Source organism: Saccostrea cucullata, unplaced genomic scaffold (genome assembly GCF_032062105.1).
Source record: "Saccostrea cucullata isolate Sc308-1 unplaced genomic scaffold, CSIRO_AGI_Scuc_v1 ctg1054, whole genome shotgun sequence".
NCBI classification, from domain to species: Eukaryota; Metazoa; Mollusca; class Bivalvia; order Ostreida; family Ostreidae; genus Saccostrea; species Saccostrea cuccullata.
The window spans coordinates 86,291-102,697 of NW_026938165.1; the positions used below are offsets into that span (position 1 = coordinate 86,291).

The window sequence follows — 16,407 nt, forward strand, 5'->3', positions numbered from 1 at the left end:
GTCAAAAGGCCAGTGAGGTCAAGGTGGGAATTTGTATTCATCATATATGATAGTTGTAAATGTAGCCCACAAGATCATTGTCATGTACTTGCTTTATTATAATTTCATATTGAAATGAACAAAGACTTGATTATTTTGTTTGTTCATGTGATTGTAAATATTGAGATTTAAAGGAGTTGAATATTTTGTTATTTACATGTTGTGCGTACACTTTGTGCCATTCATGTTTAATGCAAATAGGGCCAGCTTACAAATCATTGATATTTTTGTATCTATTTGTTTTTGTATGTAGAGTTAATGCCCTTTTATCAAATTAATGTAGAGTTAATGCCTTTTTACAAAAAATTTCACAATTACCTTTTTTATCATATTTTTTAAAAAAAAAGCTTCATAAATAGTACAGCCTCTTTAGGATCTCAATAGTACGAGACTTTAAATAATAGAAGAACAAAATAAAAGAAATGCATTGCATTTTTCACAGGACTGTAACCTTTTCTCAGTATATTGAAAAAAAAATGAACAAAACAATGGTAGGAGTTTTACTTTTTAGTGACTCTGAAGGATAATTTATCCTGTAAATGTGATGAAGTGAAGCAACTATATATAATTGCCATATTAATCTTTGTCACTCAACTTGATCTCAATACCAGTATATCTGATTAATAGATCTTTTTGTAAATATAATTTATTTTTTGGAAAGAACAGAAATTTTATAAGATGTAAAATAGAAATAAAGAAAATTAATATTGTTATTTTATAGTACTGCTATACAGGGTTAGGATAGGTACGGAATTTTTAGAAATAGGAGACAGAGTACAATTTTATCAACTATGTCAGCTCCATATCTCATACATGTATATCACTTTTAAACATTCTTGTTACTCTATTCCCCTTCAGTACTTTAGATACCATACTAAATCATACAACAGTGTGTATTGTGTTCATGTATATACCTAAGAGAGATAGAGAGAGAGAGACCAAGTCTAATGTGAAATCATGCATTTATTTTGAGTCATTGAAATACATGTATGTAAAATCATATACTGCATGTCAAATGTGAAACAGCACATTACATATTGAACAAAGTAAAACAACTGATATTGAACAATTTAAAATGCTGAGTAAACATATTGAAGGGTGTAAATTAACATATTGAAAAGCTTAAAAATATAACATATTAATACATGTATTCATATGAGGTAAAAAGTTTGCTAGTCCAAATAGTGCTTGATGATAATATGCTCTTGTGTATTTATTCTCAGGAAAACTCTTGCATTGTATTCTACTCTAACAATATTGCATTTGCAGACATTAACACACACATAAAGTACTCTTTGCAATACACATTCTATACTGTTGGATTCATTTTTAAAATGACTAGTAAAAAAATGCTGTTTTAGAAAATGAATTTTTCCTTTGCTCAACGAAAAAAAGTCATTTCCTGTGATAGTGTGATATTTATTGAAGAGAAAAGTATATTTTTTAACCATTATTTACTAATCATTATAACAATAAAAAAAAAAAAGAATTGGAAAAATAATATGTTTATTAGGAGGAAACCATATCATACATAACTTTTTATTTGCTTGACCTTGTTCAAAATACTTTGAATTACATGTGTATTCTGTTTTGTCTTCTTCTTCTCATTGAAGTAACTTTAATGTATCATATTTATTTTTTTCATATTGATCAATTTTATGTTTTCTTTTCTGGTTCTTTATTTATAATTGCTGTTCACTCACAGAACTTCAAAGATTTAGGAATAAGTATTCAAGTGGTCAAACATGTGTATAAACGGTACCAATTCTTGATTTTGTTTTTTGAAATTACATGTACGTGAAATCTTTTAGAATTATTTAGTTACAATAAATAAATAAAAGATAGACCATTAAACAGACAAAGCAATATTACTACAAAATTTATCGTGTCTTTCATTAAAAAATATTTATTTATAACATTTAAAAATGTTAAGTTATAAACTTACCAAATTACAGTCACAATAAATGTGTTGACGGACTGTTATTTTAATATGGCTCCCACAGTAATTTGATTAGGGTTTACAGCAAAAAACTCCAAGGTGTGTTGCTTTCAAAACAGATTTTTTTTCTTTTCAATGTATGCCTCAAGTTCAGCTAATCAGCTAATGTACGTAAACTGTACAGGATTTCTCAGATATTTTTGTTTCCGTTGTGATGTTCTGTTGTTCAACTTCACATACCCATTATTAAGTTATATCATCCATGAATAAATGGTAAGGTTATTTAACATTAATATATATCGAAGAACAAAAGGAATTTACATTTTTCATTACACCTACTCCATTTTCTTCAGAAGTGTTATAATCATGAGGATTTTTTTTTTAATTATGAGAAATAATATTCTTTATAAGAGGACTGTACGATATTACATATGATGTTCTGCATTATGTATGTGTATAAAGTTCCTATGCTTGTTATTAGTCATTGATTAAGGTACACTTCAAGCTGTGCAGTTGTGTGACCAATAAAGTTGACCAATTAAAATTTTGGGTTTCATCTCTTTATTTCATCATTTATTTATTTATTGGTTATTTATTAATGTTTTACAGTGTTGAACATGCCAACATGACATCACTTTATATTAATTTTAATCAAGAATTAAAGGCAGGTAATTGGTACCTGTTATATACAGTTTATAATTTCCAAGTTTCATTAACTTCATACAATCTTTCATTTCTATAAGGAGTATTTGCAAGTTTTTTTATGAAAAAGCAATGAGAGATTCAAATGTTCCAGAACTGTTGAACGTATTGTATTGTCTCACTTTTTCAACATTGGCTATGCTGATGACATGGATGGTCATGTATCCAAATCTCTGGGGACATCGTATGCTGCTGAGTAAAGCATGGATTAATGTGTAAAGGCTGGTATTGGTACTGGTGATGGCATGGGCAATCAGTACCTAAACCTCTGTGGACAAGGTATGCTGCCAAGTACAGCACTGAAGGATTCCAAGTTCCCACAGTTTTTGGTGTACCACAGTGATCCCTTAAATAGGATAAAAAAAATATTTGACATTTCGTGTACGGTTGGTTGATATCACTTGTATGGGTTTAACTACTATCTTTCCATTTCTGTCGGTACTCCTTGGTGTTATACTGGTCTGACTGGAGGTCCCCCGTACAGTCTGTGAAGGTGACATACAAACTTTTGTCCCGTACTGTAACTCGATGTAGTCGCTGCTTTTGGCCACTGCTTTTCCACACTGGGGGTTTCTTCGGATTATGAGGATCTATTGACTATAAATCAAAAGTGAAAAAAATATGTTGTGTTAGTTTTACCTATGAAATTCACATCTTTATTATATATATATATATAACATGTACATGTTATACATTCTTCAGGCATACCTGGTACATCATGTTTCCACTCTCTATGTGGACTTTATATTTGTGCCAAGGACAAACCAAACAAGAGAGCCCATTGAAGTCCTGAAAAAATAAAACTGAAAATCAATGTTAAGAATAATATGAATGTTTTGGCTATTTAAAACAATTATTATGACCACCATGAAATGTAAATTATATATTTATCAATCAACAAAATGTCATCCCAACAAAATATCTCAAACCTCGAAAACATCACATAAGAAAATGTCATGTAAAAGAAAAAATGGCAATTTTACCTCAATATCTCCCATGTATAAGGGTCCCCCTGCATCTAAGATAGAAAAAATGCAATGTACATAAATAATGCCATCAAGGATTAATGAAAATATTCAAAATGTAACACTTGACAAAGGAATGATGATAATGACTTACGATAACAAAAGCTATCGAGGGCAAAAAAGTTCCCTTGTTGTTGAATGATCACAATGTCATGGTCATGTACCTGGAATCTCCTCTTTGATGTGTGTTTAAACTCATCCACTTGGCAGACAAAACACTCCTGCAGGAAAACAGTTGTGGTTTATAATTAAGTCAACTGAGGAATTGGACAATAGTATTTGCTCTCACAATGTTTGTATAATATGTATATACAATAATACCAAAGATATATGAATATAGCCACAGGTCTGCAGCATGATTAAGTTGAAAAAGTTTAATGGTGTAATTTCCATCCCAACTTTTTTTATAACAACAAGTTTAGAAATTTGGGGGAAAAAAGGAATCACCTTATCTATCTTGCTGTCAGTGCAATGTTGTCCAGCCTAAATATTGTTATAAAGGAACACTGCAATCTCATACTTGGTACATGGATTAAAAATTGCTAATATTATCCAACAGTTTCATGCTAGACACAAGGTCATTTCAGCAAGTTCAAGGTCACTGGCAGAATAAGTATAAAATTTTTGTCTATCTAGAATCTTTGATTTCATGATAGCTCACTGGAAGTTCATATTTAGTATAAAGACTGCTTTTGATCCAAGGGTTTGTCTAAAGAAAGAAAAGGTATAAAATTCTGTGTAGTCAATATAATGTAATTTTGTAGTGGAGATTCACTGTAAATTTGTAATTGATACAGAGAATGCTTTTGACACAAGGGTAAGTTGAGACTTTAACCCAAGGTCATTCCACCAAAGTTCAAGGTTCTTGCAGAAAGGTAAAAAAAAAATGTTAAGGTATAACTTTAATAGGAACAATCACTGGAAGCTTGTATAAAAATTGCTAATATTCTTCAAATTTGTTGTGACCTTGACCTAAGGTTATTCATTTCCCGAAAGTTAGAGGTCACTAGCAGAAAAGTGTGAAATTCTTGTCTAGGCAATGTATCCTTTGTAATGGTGAAGAGTAAAAGAGATTTTTAATGACCTGGGGGTGTGACATGACCTTGATGGAAAGTCATTTCAGCAAGTTCAAGGTCACTGGTATAAAATGTGTAAAGTTCATTACAGGTCTTTAATTTTCTAATGTGCACACTGATTGTAATTTTGAAGAATAAATCTAACGTTAAAGCACAGGGGCTTGTGTATAGGCAATATAATTTGATTGTAATGGAGAATCATCTGAGGCTCATATTTTGTAAGAGATTTTTCTATGACCTGATGGTGTGTCATGACCTTGATGCAATGTCATTTCGTATCGATAAGTTCAAAATCACAGTTAAAAATTAAAATTTTGTAATTTAATAGGTTGCAACATAATATACAACACTGTATAGACTGCATTGTAGCTTTTGGAAAATAAATCTTTTACGACTAAAGGATCACTATATTAACCATGTAGGCACTCTCCATCTTTAATTGTTGAAAAAAATATATACACCTACTTATAAACACTGAAACATCTCTGCCTCTGACATTTTTTGTGTTTACATTAGAACAAGGAAGAGTTCTAACAAGGGGAATAATCTTGCTTTATTGCGACTATGCAATTACCATATCAGATGAATGGTCACTTTTATTTTTATTTCAACACGATTTTAGACAACCTGTATTATAGAGAAAGGGTCCAGGGTTTTCGTGAGTAAATCATTTTGAATTTATATTTACCAAATATGAGACAAAATATCTAAAACATCACAAAGTAACGTTCATGGGCACATCTTCTTTTTATTTACTATGGTGTCCAATTCATGTCATAAAAACAGTTCCACGTCATAACAGGTGCGTGGAGGTCGTGAGTCAGATGTTGAAGTAATCATTGTGCAATAAAGACATATATTGTTTATATTTACATGTCTAACAATTAAGTCGTTAAGGTAATACTAGTATGACGTTTAAATATGTAATCGCGTATATATATTTTAAAAATTAATGATTAATGGGCTTAATTTGAAAAATATATATTATATTAGATTTTTAATTCATTAAATTTAATTCATTTATATATCATTCATTTAAAATTTTCAATTTCATTGATTGCAAATGAATTATATTTTAATTATTTATTATATAACCAAATACGATTTTTTTTTTAATCCTCTGCTTGTACTATATTTGAAGTTAAAATAGAATGAACTTTAAATATCCTATCATTGAATTGAAAATTGTTGTATATTTTAACTGCCTTTAAAACAATACCTGTCGAATTGTTTTAAGAGTAAGTTTAAGAATATTAAAGTTTACATTTTATTAACATATGAAAAATATTTACAGCATATTAAAATTCAATATTTAATAAAAACTCTATTTTTGATTATAGATTAAGATAATTATGATTACATTTAATTACGTCTAATTATATATGTATCTAGTCACTCAGTGTCACTTAGATCATTATCCGCGTCATATTTAACTCCTAGGTAAATTTTGCCTTATGTAAACTTGTGCATTGCCTTCGTCCCTGACCATAGGCAAAATTTAAAATAAATTGACCACACTGGGATTTTTCTACATAACATTAGAAATTGAAAGGTGAAATGTTAAAAAAAGTATTCATTTAACTTTATATATTCCAATCTTTAGCTTTAAAAGATGTAACCACGGAAACATTTTTAAATGTGTAGACATATTTTTTCTTCGCATGCTGTTTATGTTATAAAAACAATATATTGTTTTATGATCAATTATGAATTGTCTATCTGTAAAATCATTTTCTTCATCCCAAGATTGCTTTTCCTTTCTTTTAGCAGGTGAGAGGGATGGCTAACATTGCTAGACGCCTACCCCATTACAAATTTGGACTAATAGCAGACGTGCAATACGCAGACTCCGAAAACGGATTCAATTTCAGCAAGACCAACGAGAGATTTTATCGCCGTTCACTGACGCTACTAAAGGAAGCCGTTAACGTTTGGAAGAAAGAGAAAATAGACAGCGTACTCCAACTTGGTGACATCATAGACGGGAAATGCTTCTCTGAGAAGAAATCTGATATTTGTTTACAACGAGTTCTGAATAATTTTAATGAATTACAGAAGGATGTTTATCATGTATGGGGGAATCACGAACTGTACAATTTTGAACGTAAATTTCTGATGACTTCCGAGTTAGGACCAAAAGAGGAATGTAATTCACCTCCCGACTGTGCGTATTATTCAGTTGACCTGCATCCAAGACTCCGACTTGTTGCGCTAGATTGTTATGAGGTCAGTTTGCTAGGAGTTGATAAATCTTACAGATATTTCGACCAAGCATGGAACACGTTAGGTGCGATAAACCAGAATGACACTTGGAACAGCCCAGAAGGTCTCGTGGGGTTAAAAAAAAGGTTTGTGAAGTACAATGGCGGATGCTCTACAAGACAGGTTCAGTGGTTGGATGAGGAGCTTGAAGAGGCCAAAAGAAAGAAACAAAATGTCATCGTAATTGGTAAATATTCATATCTTTGAACAATCTCTTTTGCTATGACATGAAATTTATATCTCCTCTTCAGTTGATATCTAACTTTTCTAATGGTTTATATTTTTATTCAAGGTCACCTTCCAGTTTTGGAAAGCAGTGCGCATGCGGCAAATCTGCTTTGGAACTATGACGAGATCTTACAAGTTCTTGAGGCCAACAAAGACTGTGTGTTGTGTTATTGCAGTGGCCACGACCACGATGGTGGATTTGACTTGGACGAATCAGGAATTCATCATATAACACTGGCAGGAGTTATAGAGGCAATAGACAATAACCCGTTTGGCACCGCGTATCTCTATGACAACAAACTTGAAATCAAAGGAAACGGAAATGTTCCCGACTTCTGTATTGACCTAAAGTACCCCATACGGACTGAAACCAGTTGATGAAACCAATATTTTATTGTTTATTTTAATCTTAGGTCTATGAAACCACAAATCACGCAATGTTTTGATACGAAGAACTGACTCAGGAGACGTGTTTTAAATGAAGTGCTTTTTTATTTATTGAAAATTTTTATCGTTTTTATTGCCCGTTGATTTCTTTCACATTAAGGGGGGACCTATGTCCGAAAAGTCTTTGTGTGAAATTTTCAAAACTTTGACATTTCTTTCCTGACCACTTGCTCTTAATATTTAGGTATTAAAAACAATACCTTTATATGCTTATTTTTAGACAGGAGCACGTGCAAAAACAGTGTGAAAGGCTAAAAATAGATTATTTTCAGACATTCTTGTTCTACTCCAAATATGCGCTAATAAGTACCAAAAATATCAAATCACATTCGAAATCAACATGTATTTAATCTATATGACTTGTATCTTTAAAATGAAGGTAAATTCATTGAAATATATTTCGCATGAAAAATTTTAAAGGCGCACAATGTAAGCATCACCCCGTTTTTATTGTCATATTTTTTACAATTTCGACATGCATAACAGGTAATATCTTAAAAAGTCTTTGTGTGAAAATGTTGTAATTCATATTTTTTGAAAGAAACGATTCATCTCTTTATTTTAACAAAGAAAAAAGTATACCTTTATGATAAAATAAACGAGAAATATGAGGTTTTCTTTATTTTCGTACTCTTATGTCATAAATATTGACCTTTCTGCACTAAAATAAAGGTAAGTATTACTAAGCTACTGAAAAACATCTGAATATAAAACTATTTTTCGAAAAACGAGTATTGCGTTTTGATTAGAAACAATTATTTAAACAGATTAATTCTTTTCTTCTTCATTCTATTCGTTCTGCCCCCCCCCCCTCCCTATTTTCCCGTCAACAACCAACAGCTACATGTATTAGATCTTAGGAATGACTTTATACAATAAAATCTGCTTGCACTACAAATCAATGAGCAAATATACGTACAAGCACATTTCTTGATTTTTTCTTAGTTTTATCCAGAAAATACAATTAATGGTAAACATAAAATTAAACATATTTCCCTGTTTTAAGCCGCTTTCTTTGCTGAATTTTATCTTAAATCTTTCTGCACTTATATATCAGCATATCGTCGAGGTATTTCTTTACAACTTTTATTGCTTGAATTTTCTACCAAAGGAAGAGAATTCTAATTTTAACAAACTCCATAAATCAAATAAAACTGTTATGAATAAATTTTCTTTTTGTAGTTTGTGTACGTTATTGATTATTAACAAGGTTATGCCTATATCACCGTTGCAAAAGTCAACAGGTAAAAAACAAACGTCGCTATTGTGACGTCACATAACGCTGCTTTGACGTAGAACGACATAGGTCCCCCCTTAATTAAACAATAAAATTGATGTTTAAATTTTTTCGTTCAGTCAATTCAAGTGCATAAATATTTTACTCAAGTTATTCAGGAGAGAATAATGATTGGCTATCAGTGTTGTTTGACGCCATTTCCGTCATATATTTGGCGGTAAAAATGATGTCCTGTGATCGGATTTGAATATTTGTAGCCTCCCTGGCGTCCCCATTAAGCCTACTCTTATTTGCCCTACAACAAGGGCGGTCTTTTGCGTGCCAAAGGGGTTTGGGTCGTTAACATGGGCATCGTTTGACGTCCCGTATGACGGTCTTGGAGAGAAGAATAAGAAAGCTGTAATTCATGCACTAGATGTGCTCTCCTATAAAGGAAAGGATGTTATTCAATATTCAGAAACTACAAGTTTGGCCTTCTAATTTCAAAATCAATGGGTCCATTCCTAATGAATGAATCTGAAAATCATATTAAACCATCTCAACATTTTATCCTTTGCCCTCAAAATCAGTAAGTCGCTCGCGTGGCGCAGTGGTTAGAGCGTCTGCTCTAAAGTCGCAAAGTAATATTACGTCGTGGGTTCAAATCCCACAGTGGATGAGACCGTATTCATAAACCTATGCCCCATGTCGCAGCAGGCGCTGGCACGAAAAAGACCCCTCACTGCTCAATGGCCGTAAATGCGGAGCATATAGGACAAAATTCATTTTACAGCTGTCCATCGGCAAGTGGTGGCGTCTCTCTTTGAGTGAAAAATTCTTGAGCGGGAGTTACACAACAAGCATTCAATTAATCAATCAAAATCAGTATGAAAACTAGAATTTTAAAACTAAGAGCGAACCATCGCCTAAAGTTTCATCACAAAGCTAGATGAAAAACTAAAACTAGTATCATCTGGGAAGCATTTTACTAGTATTTTTGTCCTTGCCCCTTGACTATATCAAGTCAGTTAAAAATTTTTCTTCAGTTTTTGGGAGTAAAAGTATTTTATAAAATTTCATTTTGAAAGCTAAGAGATACAATGTGTAATCTAAATATTAAGTTAATACATTGACCTTTCACCTTTGGGACCCATCGAAAGGTAGTAGAAATTGTCACGAATTGTTGACGATAATCCTATCTAAACTGATAAGGTTGAATTCTATTCACATTATCATAGACTTAGCACCGCAATGAACCAACTTCTGATTCTTTCCTGCCTCATTGGTATGTTATTTTATAAACTGGTTAAAATTTAATTCTACATTTGAACTACATGTACATAAAAACCAAATTTGATTATATACACTTTTACTGATTATTTTAAAAGATTAATACAAATTCGTAAATCTGGTATTGTGGAATACAAGGGAATGCATACATGTATGTATCTTGCTGAAAAATAAAATCAGTTTGACAAGGCCTGAAGTTCAAGGTTTGGACTTTATGTTCCATTTTCAAACAAGAAATAAGAGTGTTACCTTTAAAAAATTCAGAATTTAAAATTAAAGTTAACATCATAGGCATATAAGTTTTAATTTTATATTAAAAACGTCCTATTTTGGTATAGGGTCAATTGCCAGCCAGCTGGTTCTCCCACACGCATGTCAGAAGATATGTACAGCCCAGTACTCACCAGTATGTGGAACCAATCACATAACATACAGTAAGTTCTCTTTTCATTTACATGTATGCTCTGGAGACAAATTACTTTTTTCGTCGTCTTTTTATTTAAAAAATAGTGTCTTTTCCTTCTTCTGATTTTTTCTTCAATAAAATATTACGGAACCAACAAGTACACAACATGCTGTTTTTTTTTAAGATGTACTATATGTAGTATACGATGAACTTGGTTGAGTCTTGGTCTATAGGTTAATCACGTGCAATTACGAATACAGCGAGTCAAATTTCGCACCACTACCCACCACTGATTTTATATTCAGTTTATCAAACATAGGAATGCCCTGTTGTAAATCTTTAATTTACCTGGAGGAAGGAAATAAAAAAAAATTAGAGTAACCTATGACAACTTTACATGCACTTCCACCAGGTACATTCAAAATTTAGAACATGACAGAAATACAAAGTTTGGATATCAAACTTTCGATCAAGATGAAAGCAAGATTGATGTATTCTTTCTTCAGGTAACATGTGCAAACTACAGATCGCTGAATGTGAAGCCAAACTTCACCACCGTTTCTTAGGGCTGGCCCATACAGGAACATGCTCATCAGGTGGCCACGGTGGTCCGGTGTCAGTACCAACTCATTACGACTGTCGACAACAAGAACCCTGCGACGAGGAGGAGACAACCGGAGAAGTCTGCGGAACAGACGGAGTTACCTACAGTAAGAAACGATGTGATTCAAATAAAAAAAAAAGAAACAAGTAGAATATTTGTGATAAAAGAACAGTATATGAGATAAGAGATAACCCTTGTTGAAATAGCAAAACGCAACTTACCGAGGTTAGTTGAACCTAGCCTTATATAAGAGGTTTCCGAGATCATATATTGTTTCATTACGTGGTGATTGAAATAATTCCTTTGGCTTTAAACTTATTGTATTTGTCATTCAAGACTGTCGACATCTTTGGTAAAAGCAAAATTAATTGGCAAAATTTGCCATTGGTGGTCGCTGAATATCATTTGATGTCCGACACACCTAGATAGAGATGCTTTCTTAGCAGATATACCCAAAAGGGATGGTTTCTTAGACCTTGAATCAATGGTAAATTGGGAGATCGTTTCGTAAAGGTTACCAATATTGTCAAGACTTTGACCAGTTTATCTGAATTCTAATTTTTTGAAATTAATCGGTGGAATATGATTAAAATTTGGTTACTACAGTGTATTGGTGCTGATACACTAAGGTGGAATTGAATTTTACAATTATCTTTTAACAGAAAGTCAGTGCCATTTGGAGGAATCAGCTTGTGCTTTGGCCGCTGCTGGAGATCACATGACCAAGTCACACACTGGACCCTGTACGAAACTGGAAGCCAGTCACGAATGTCCGACGAAATGTGACGAAACTCTGGACCCCGTCTGCAGCAACGCAAATGTCACATACAGTCTGTATTCTACTTTGATGCATCTTAACCATTTTATCATACAGTTATTTGGCCAGTTCCGATTCGATGGTGCTATAAATATACTAGGAATTATATCAAAATCCAAGTGTTTTGTCAAGGTAGTTCGATGACTTGTGGAATTAAATATTGTTTCATAAAAGTTCAGACTTCCCTCAAAAAAATTTATTTCGCAACTTACCCGACGGGTTCCGGATACCCTAGAGATTCTTTTTCAATTCAACCCTAAATTAACAAATATACGTCCCAGACGTTATCCATTGGCATGCCTAAGAAAAGTTAAATTAATTGCTTACCAATAAATTATATGTATTTCCAAAGGTTGAAGAGAAACTAGAGGTACCGTGGGCACTGAGCTCATTTTAATGATACCCCACGCCTCCTTTATGATTATTTAAGACAAACTCCATGTTTTACCCGAAATAAATGTCAGATCAAAAAGTAAAATAAAAGGTCACAATGTCACAATGCAATAAAGAATACGTGAAAGTATTATTAAATCTTATTCAGTTGTATAGGAGGAATTGCGTATAAGAGATGGATATACCTTTCAATATTACAAAGAATGGCAGTATCTATGTTTTTCTCAGGGAGCCTAAATTATGTACCAGATCCAAAAATAAAATAGGTGCACTTTGGCACTGTTAAACAAAGATTCTGTGAAAGACTCATTAAATTCTGTGAAGCGTCATTAAACTTTATTCAGTGGTAGAGGAGGGGTTGCGGATAAGAAATGGATACACCAGAGCATATCAGACAGATGGACGTACAGCTAGACGGACGGACGGACGTACAGACGGTTGGATGGACAAACATCCCATTACTTTATACCCCTTCTTCCTGTTTTTCAAGCGAGGGTATAATAAGTCACGTTTACAATGAAAAAAAACATCGAAGAGTGAATTTATAATAGTGTTTAAAATGGGTATTCGGAACTGGTAAAATAAGAACACGAAAATATTTCGATATCTTCCAGTGTTCTAAATATTTATTTTTGACAAATTTTTAGTATATATTAGAGTACATATCAAACTTACTTTTGATACCTGGAACGTTGTTTTATGTGAAAAATTTATGCATCTACAGAGGTTTTTCTGCAGACTTACGCGTCGCGGTGATTCAGATTTGTTGCATTGTAAAAGTATGCCAACTGTTTCAAGTACGATAACGAAACCAAACTGAGGGCAAAAAATCAAAACTTCACATAATTCAAACACTCATAGATAAGCCTTCTTACCATAGAAATCAATTTATTTTTACACCGTTGAATTTATTAATCATCAGTCCTTAAATTACTAATTATTCGGAACTGGCCAAAATCCGGAACTGGCCAAACGACTGTACTATTATGGAGGAAAATAACCAAAAAGCTTTAAAATATGAAATTGACCATACGATAATCGGGTCGTTTGTCTTTTTATAGAAAACCCCTGTATCTTGAAGCAGACCTATTGCCGATATTTGAAGTACAACAACCCTACTTACTTGGAAAGATACGAAGTCCAGCACGCTGGGACTTGTGACGGTTCAGACCCCACTAAGACCATTGCAGTAAGAATTTTTTTTTTTTTACTATTCAAATACACTTTTCTGATACGCTCCTTTAACCTATTTTTTTTATATTCTGATGAAAATTTTTCTTCTATATATTAGGTTGATTGTAGCAAATATATGTCTCATGTGGGATCCATTGCTGTGGAAGGCGGATCTACGAATTCAGTCAACTGCCCACATATAAGTGGTACCACTCACACTGTATCTGACTATGTGTGTGGCGCTGATAAACACACTTACTATTCAGAGTGTTACTACTGCAGACACGTTGCACAAATGAGCAAAAATGGTAAGATTGGGGAAAAAAACTTTTATTGTACATTACTTTATTTTATGAATTGTATGTACAAAAAAATAAAAAACGCTTGCTGTTATTTTGGAAGTGTTAAGGTCCATTGACCATACGACAAGAGAGATAAACGAATACTTCATGCAATTTTATATAAAACAAAATTGTCAAGTTAAAAGACAAAATGTCAAATTTTGCCATGCAGGATTTACTGAAGTTATGTGCACTTTACTTACAAGGTACATTTCATTTAAAAAGTTAAAAACGAAAGCAATATTTTACGATTGGACAGTGGGATGATGAACCTTAAACCTTTTGAATGTCTTCGAAATCCATTATGGACTTCCCTTTATTGAACCAATCATTATTCTCTTTTCAGGTGACACGTCAGGAGCTGCTATTTTGATGACAGGAGTTTGTCCACGTTACATAACACAACATGTTATTGGTTGAAGTTATAATATACAATGAAGCGCATTGAAGTGGTAAAATTTTCCGTTCGAATGGAACGTTTTGAGCTATATTTAGAGTGTTTATTGTCATCTTTTGACACGCCCATTTCTTTAGAAATTGATAAAACGGTCAAGTTGTTTCTTCAAATACCTGTAGAACAGGTTTTCCATAAATATAATAGCCAATCAAATTGAGGATCTAAATAAACACCGAGTAAACACGTGTTCGACCGAAACATGCATGTTGTAATAACTTCAATAGACATGATAAGTTCAAAAATATGTACATATTCGTTGCAATTTGTGTTTAACAGAAGCAGGGAGTCTCTAACTCCCTCTTCTAATTTTTTTAAGGCTCCATTTCAGTGTAACTCATGATGCTTGTCGCGAAGAATGGGATGTCCTAAAACTACGACAAATATTACTTTCTCGTTTCTAAAAATATGGGCGTGTCATTATGTTATAATTGACCTTCAAAACATGACTCAGAACTTTTCATCCAAACGGAGAATTTTACCACTTCAATGCGCTTCATTGTAGTTTCGATTAAATAAATGTCGTTTTGAAATGGGACTGTCAGTTGATCTTTTTTCTTCTTTGATTTATATTTGTTCAACAACAAAACGATGCATTTGTTTGACTGGATTAATAGTCAGTTGTCCTTCACATTGACAGGATGAAAAATTGTAATGTATTGTACAGGCAGACTCACGGATAAACAGGTAGTTGACATCAGATTTGAATAAAAACTAGAACTGTCCAAACGGGACAAAATACCCCCCACTGGGTTTTTCAGAAGGAAGTTTTTCCATAATAAAGATATGTATCACACATGAATTATGAAACTTTTCTTCCAGTGACCTTGAAGTTCCCAAATGACCTTGGGTCAAGGTCATGACATACCCTTGGGTTATGGGCAATCTTTGTGTGGAATGACAACCTACCAAGTTTATCCATAAGAAAGATATGGACCGGACACAAATTATGAATTTTACTTCCAGTGACCTTGAACTTCCCCAAATGACCTTGGGTCAAGGTCATGACACACCCTGAGGTCATGTGCAATCTTTGTGTGAAATGAAAACCTACCAAATTTATCCATAAGAAAGATATGGACCGGACACTAATTATGAAACTTTTCTTCCAGTGACCTTGAAGTTCCCCAAATGATCTTGGGTCAAGGTCATGACACACCCTTGTGTCATGGGCAATCTTTGTGTGAAATGAGAACCTACCAAATTTATCCATAAGAAAGATATGGACCGGACACAAATGAAATTTTTCTTCCAGTGATCTTGAACTTCCCCAAATGACCTTGGGTCAAGGTCATGACACACCTTTATGTCATGGGCAATCTTTGCATGAAATGATAACCTACCAAGTTTATCCATAAAAAAGATGTGGACTGGACATGAATTATAAAATTTTTCTTCCGGTGACCTTGAACTTCCCCAAATGAACTTGGGTCAAGGTCATGACACACCCTTGGGTCATGGGCAATCTTTGTGTGAAATGAAAACTTACCAAGTTTATCCATTAGAAAGATATGGACCGGACACAAATTATGAATTTTTCTTCCAGTGACCTTGAACTTCCCCAAATGACCTTGGGTCAAGGTCATGACACACCCTTAGGTCATGGGCAATCTTTGTGCGGAGTAGTAGATTTTAACGTCCCTCCGTAAGAAAGATATGGACCGGACACGTTTGCACAGACAGACGGACAGACCGACAAGGTGATTCCTATATACACCCCAAACTTCGTTTGCGGGGGATATAATGAATCCTACCATATGAAATGCCCCAGCAAAGAATGTGCTAAAATTTCAAGCATCTGCAATGAGTAGTTGCTGAGAAATTTGGAAGAAAGGACAGACAAACAAGGGTAAAACAGTATACCCCCCTATCCTTCAGAGCAGGGGTGTAATTAGCAGCTTGAAAGGTCATTAAACCACTGAGCTGAGCAAGGCTACTTGTCATGAAAAATATTGCATTTTAATGAATCTTCTATGCATGATCATGAAAGCTGCA

The 16,407-nt window shown here is 33.4% G+C and overlaps 3 protein-coding genes across 3 annotated transcripts; 2 read left to right on the forward strand and 1 right to left on the reverse strand.

Moving 5' to 3' along the window:
* Positions 1-2,396: 2,396 nt before the first annotated feature.
* Positions 2,397-5,214, reverse strand: LOC134249532 (Rieske domain-containing protein-like). Its single transcript, XM_062731869.1, has 5 exons — positions 5,197-5,214; positions 3,800-3,926; positions 3,664-3,698; positions 3,389-3,469; positions 2,397-3,277 (listed from the first exon to the last, which is right to left on the reverse strand). The coding sequence occupies exons 1-5, from the start codon at positions 5,212-5,214 to the stop codon at positions 3,092-3,094; spliced, it is 447 nt and encodes a 148-aa protein (XP_062587853.1). The 3' UTR covers positions 2,397-3,091.
* Positions 5,215-6,549: 1,335 nt separating this feature from the next.
* LOC134249536 (manganese-dependent ADP-ribose/CDP-alcohol diphosphatase-like) lies at positions 6,550-7,778 on the forward strand. Its single transcript, XM_062731871.1, has 2 exons — positions 6,550-7,230; positions 7,336-7,778. The coding sequence occupies exons 1-2, from the start codon at positions 6,561-6,563 to the stop codon at positions 7,647-7,649; spliced, it is 984 nt and encodes a 327-aa protein (XP_062587855.1). The 5' UTR covers positions 6,550-6,560; the 3' UTR covers positions 7,650-7,778.
* Positions 7,779-10,117: 2,339 nt separating this feature from the next.
* LOC134249537 (agrin-like) lies at positions 10,118-14,391 on the forward strand. The gene is made up of 7 exons (XM_062731872.1): positions 10,118-10,219; positions 10,563-10,658; positions 11,137-11,340; positions 11,897-12,064; positions 13,506-13,633; positions 13,736-13,925; positions 14,305-14,391. Exons 1-7 carry the CDS (start codon positions 10,186-10,188, stop codon positions 14,376-14,378), a joined length of 894 nt encoding a protein of 297 aa, XP_062587856.1. The 5' UTR covers positions 10,118-10,185; the 3' UTR covers positions 14,379-14,391.
* The last annotated feature ends 2,016 nt before the right edge of the window (positions 14,392-16,407 follow it).

Coding starts and splice junctions, on each gene's coding strand:
- LOC134249537 (XM_062731872.1), top strand. CDS start 10,186: ATGAACCAACTTCTGATTCTTTCCTGCCTCATTG. Junction 13,634..13,735: donor ACCCCACTAAGACCATTGCA/GTAAGAATTTTT, acceptor TCTATATATTAG/GTTGATTGTAGCAAATATAT. Junction 13,926..14,304: donor TGCACAAATGAGCAAAAATG/GTAAGATTGGGG, acceptor TTCTCTTTTCAG/GTGACACGTCAGGAGCTGCT.
- LOC134249532 (XM_062731869.1), bottom strand. Junction 3,699..3,799: donor CCTCGATAGCTTTTGTTATC/GTAAGTCATTAT, acceptor TTTCTATCTTAG/ATGCAGGGGGACCCTTATAC. Junction 3,470..3,663: donor TATACATGGGAGATATTGAG/GTAAAATTGCCA, acceptor TTATTTTTTCAG/GACTTCAATGGGCTCTCTTG.
- LOC134249536 (XM_062731871.1), top strand. CDS start 6,561: ATGGCTAACATTGCTAGACGCCTACCCCATTACAAATTTGGACTAATA. Junction 7,231..7,335: donor ACAAAATGTCATCGTAATTG/GTAAATATTCAT, acceptor TTTTTATTCAAG/GTCACCTTCCAGTTTTGGAA.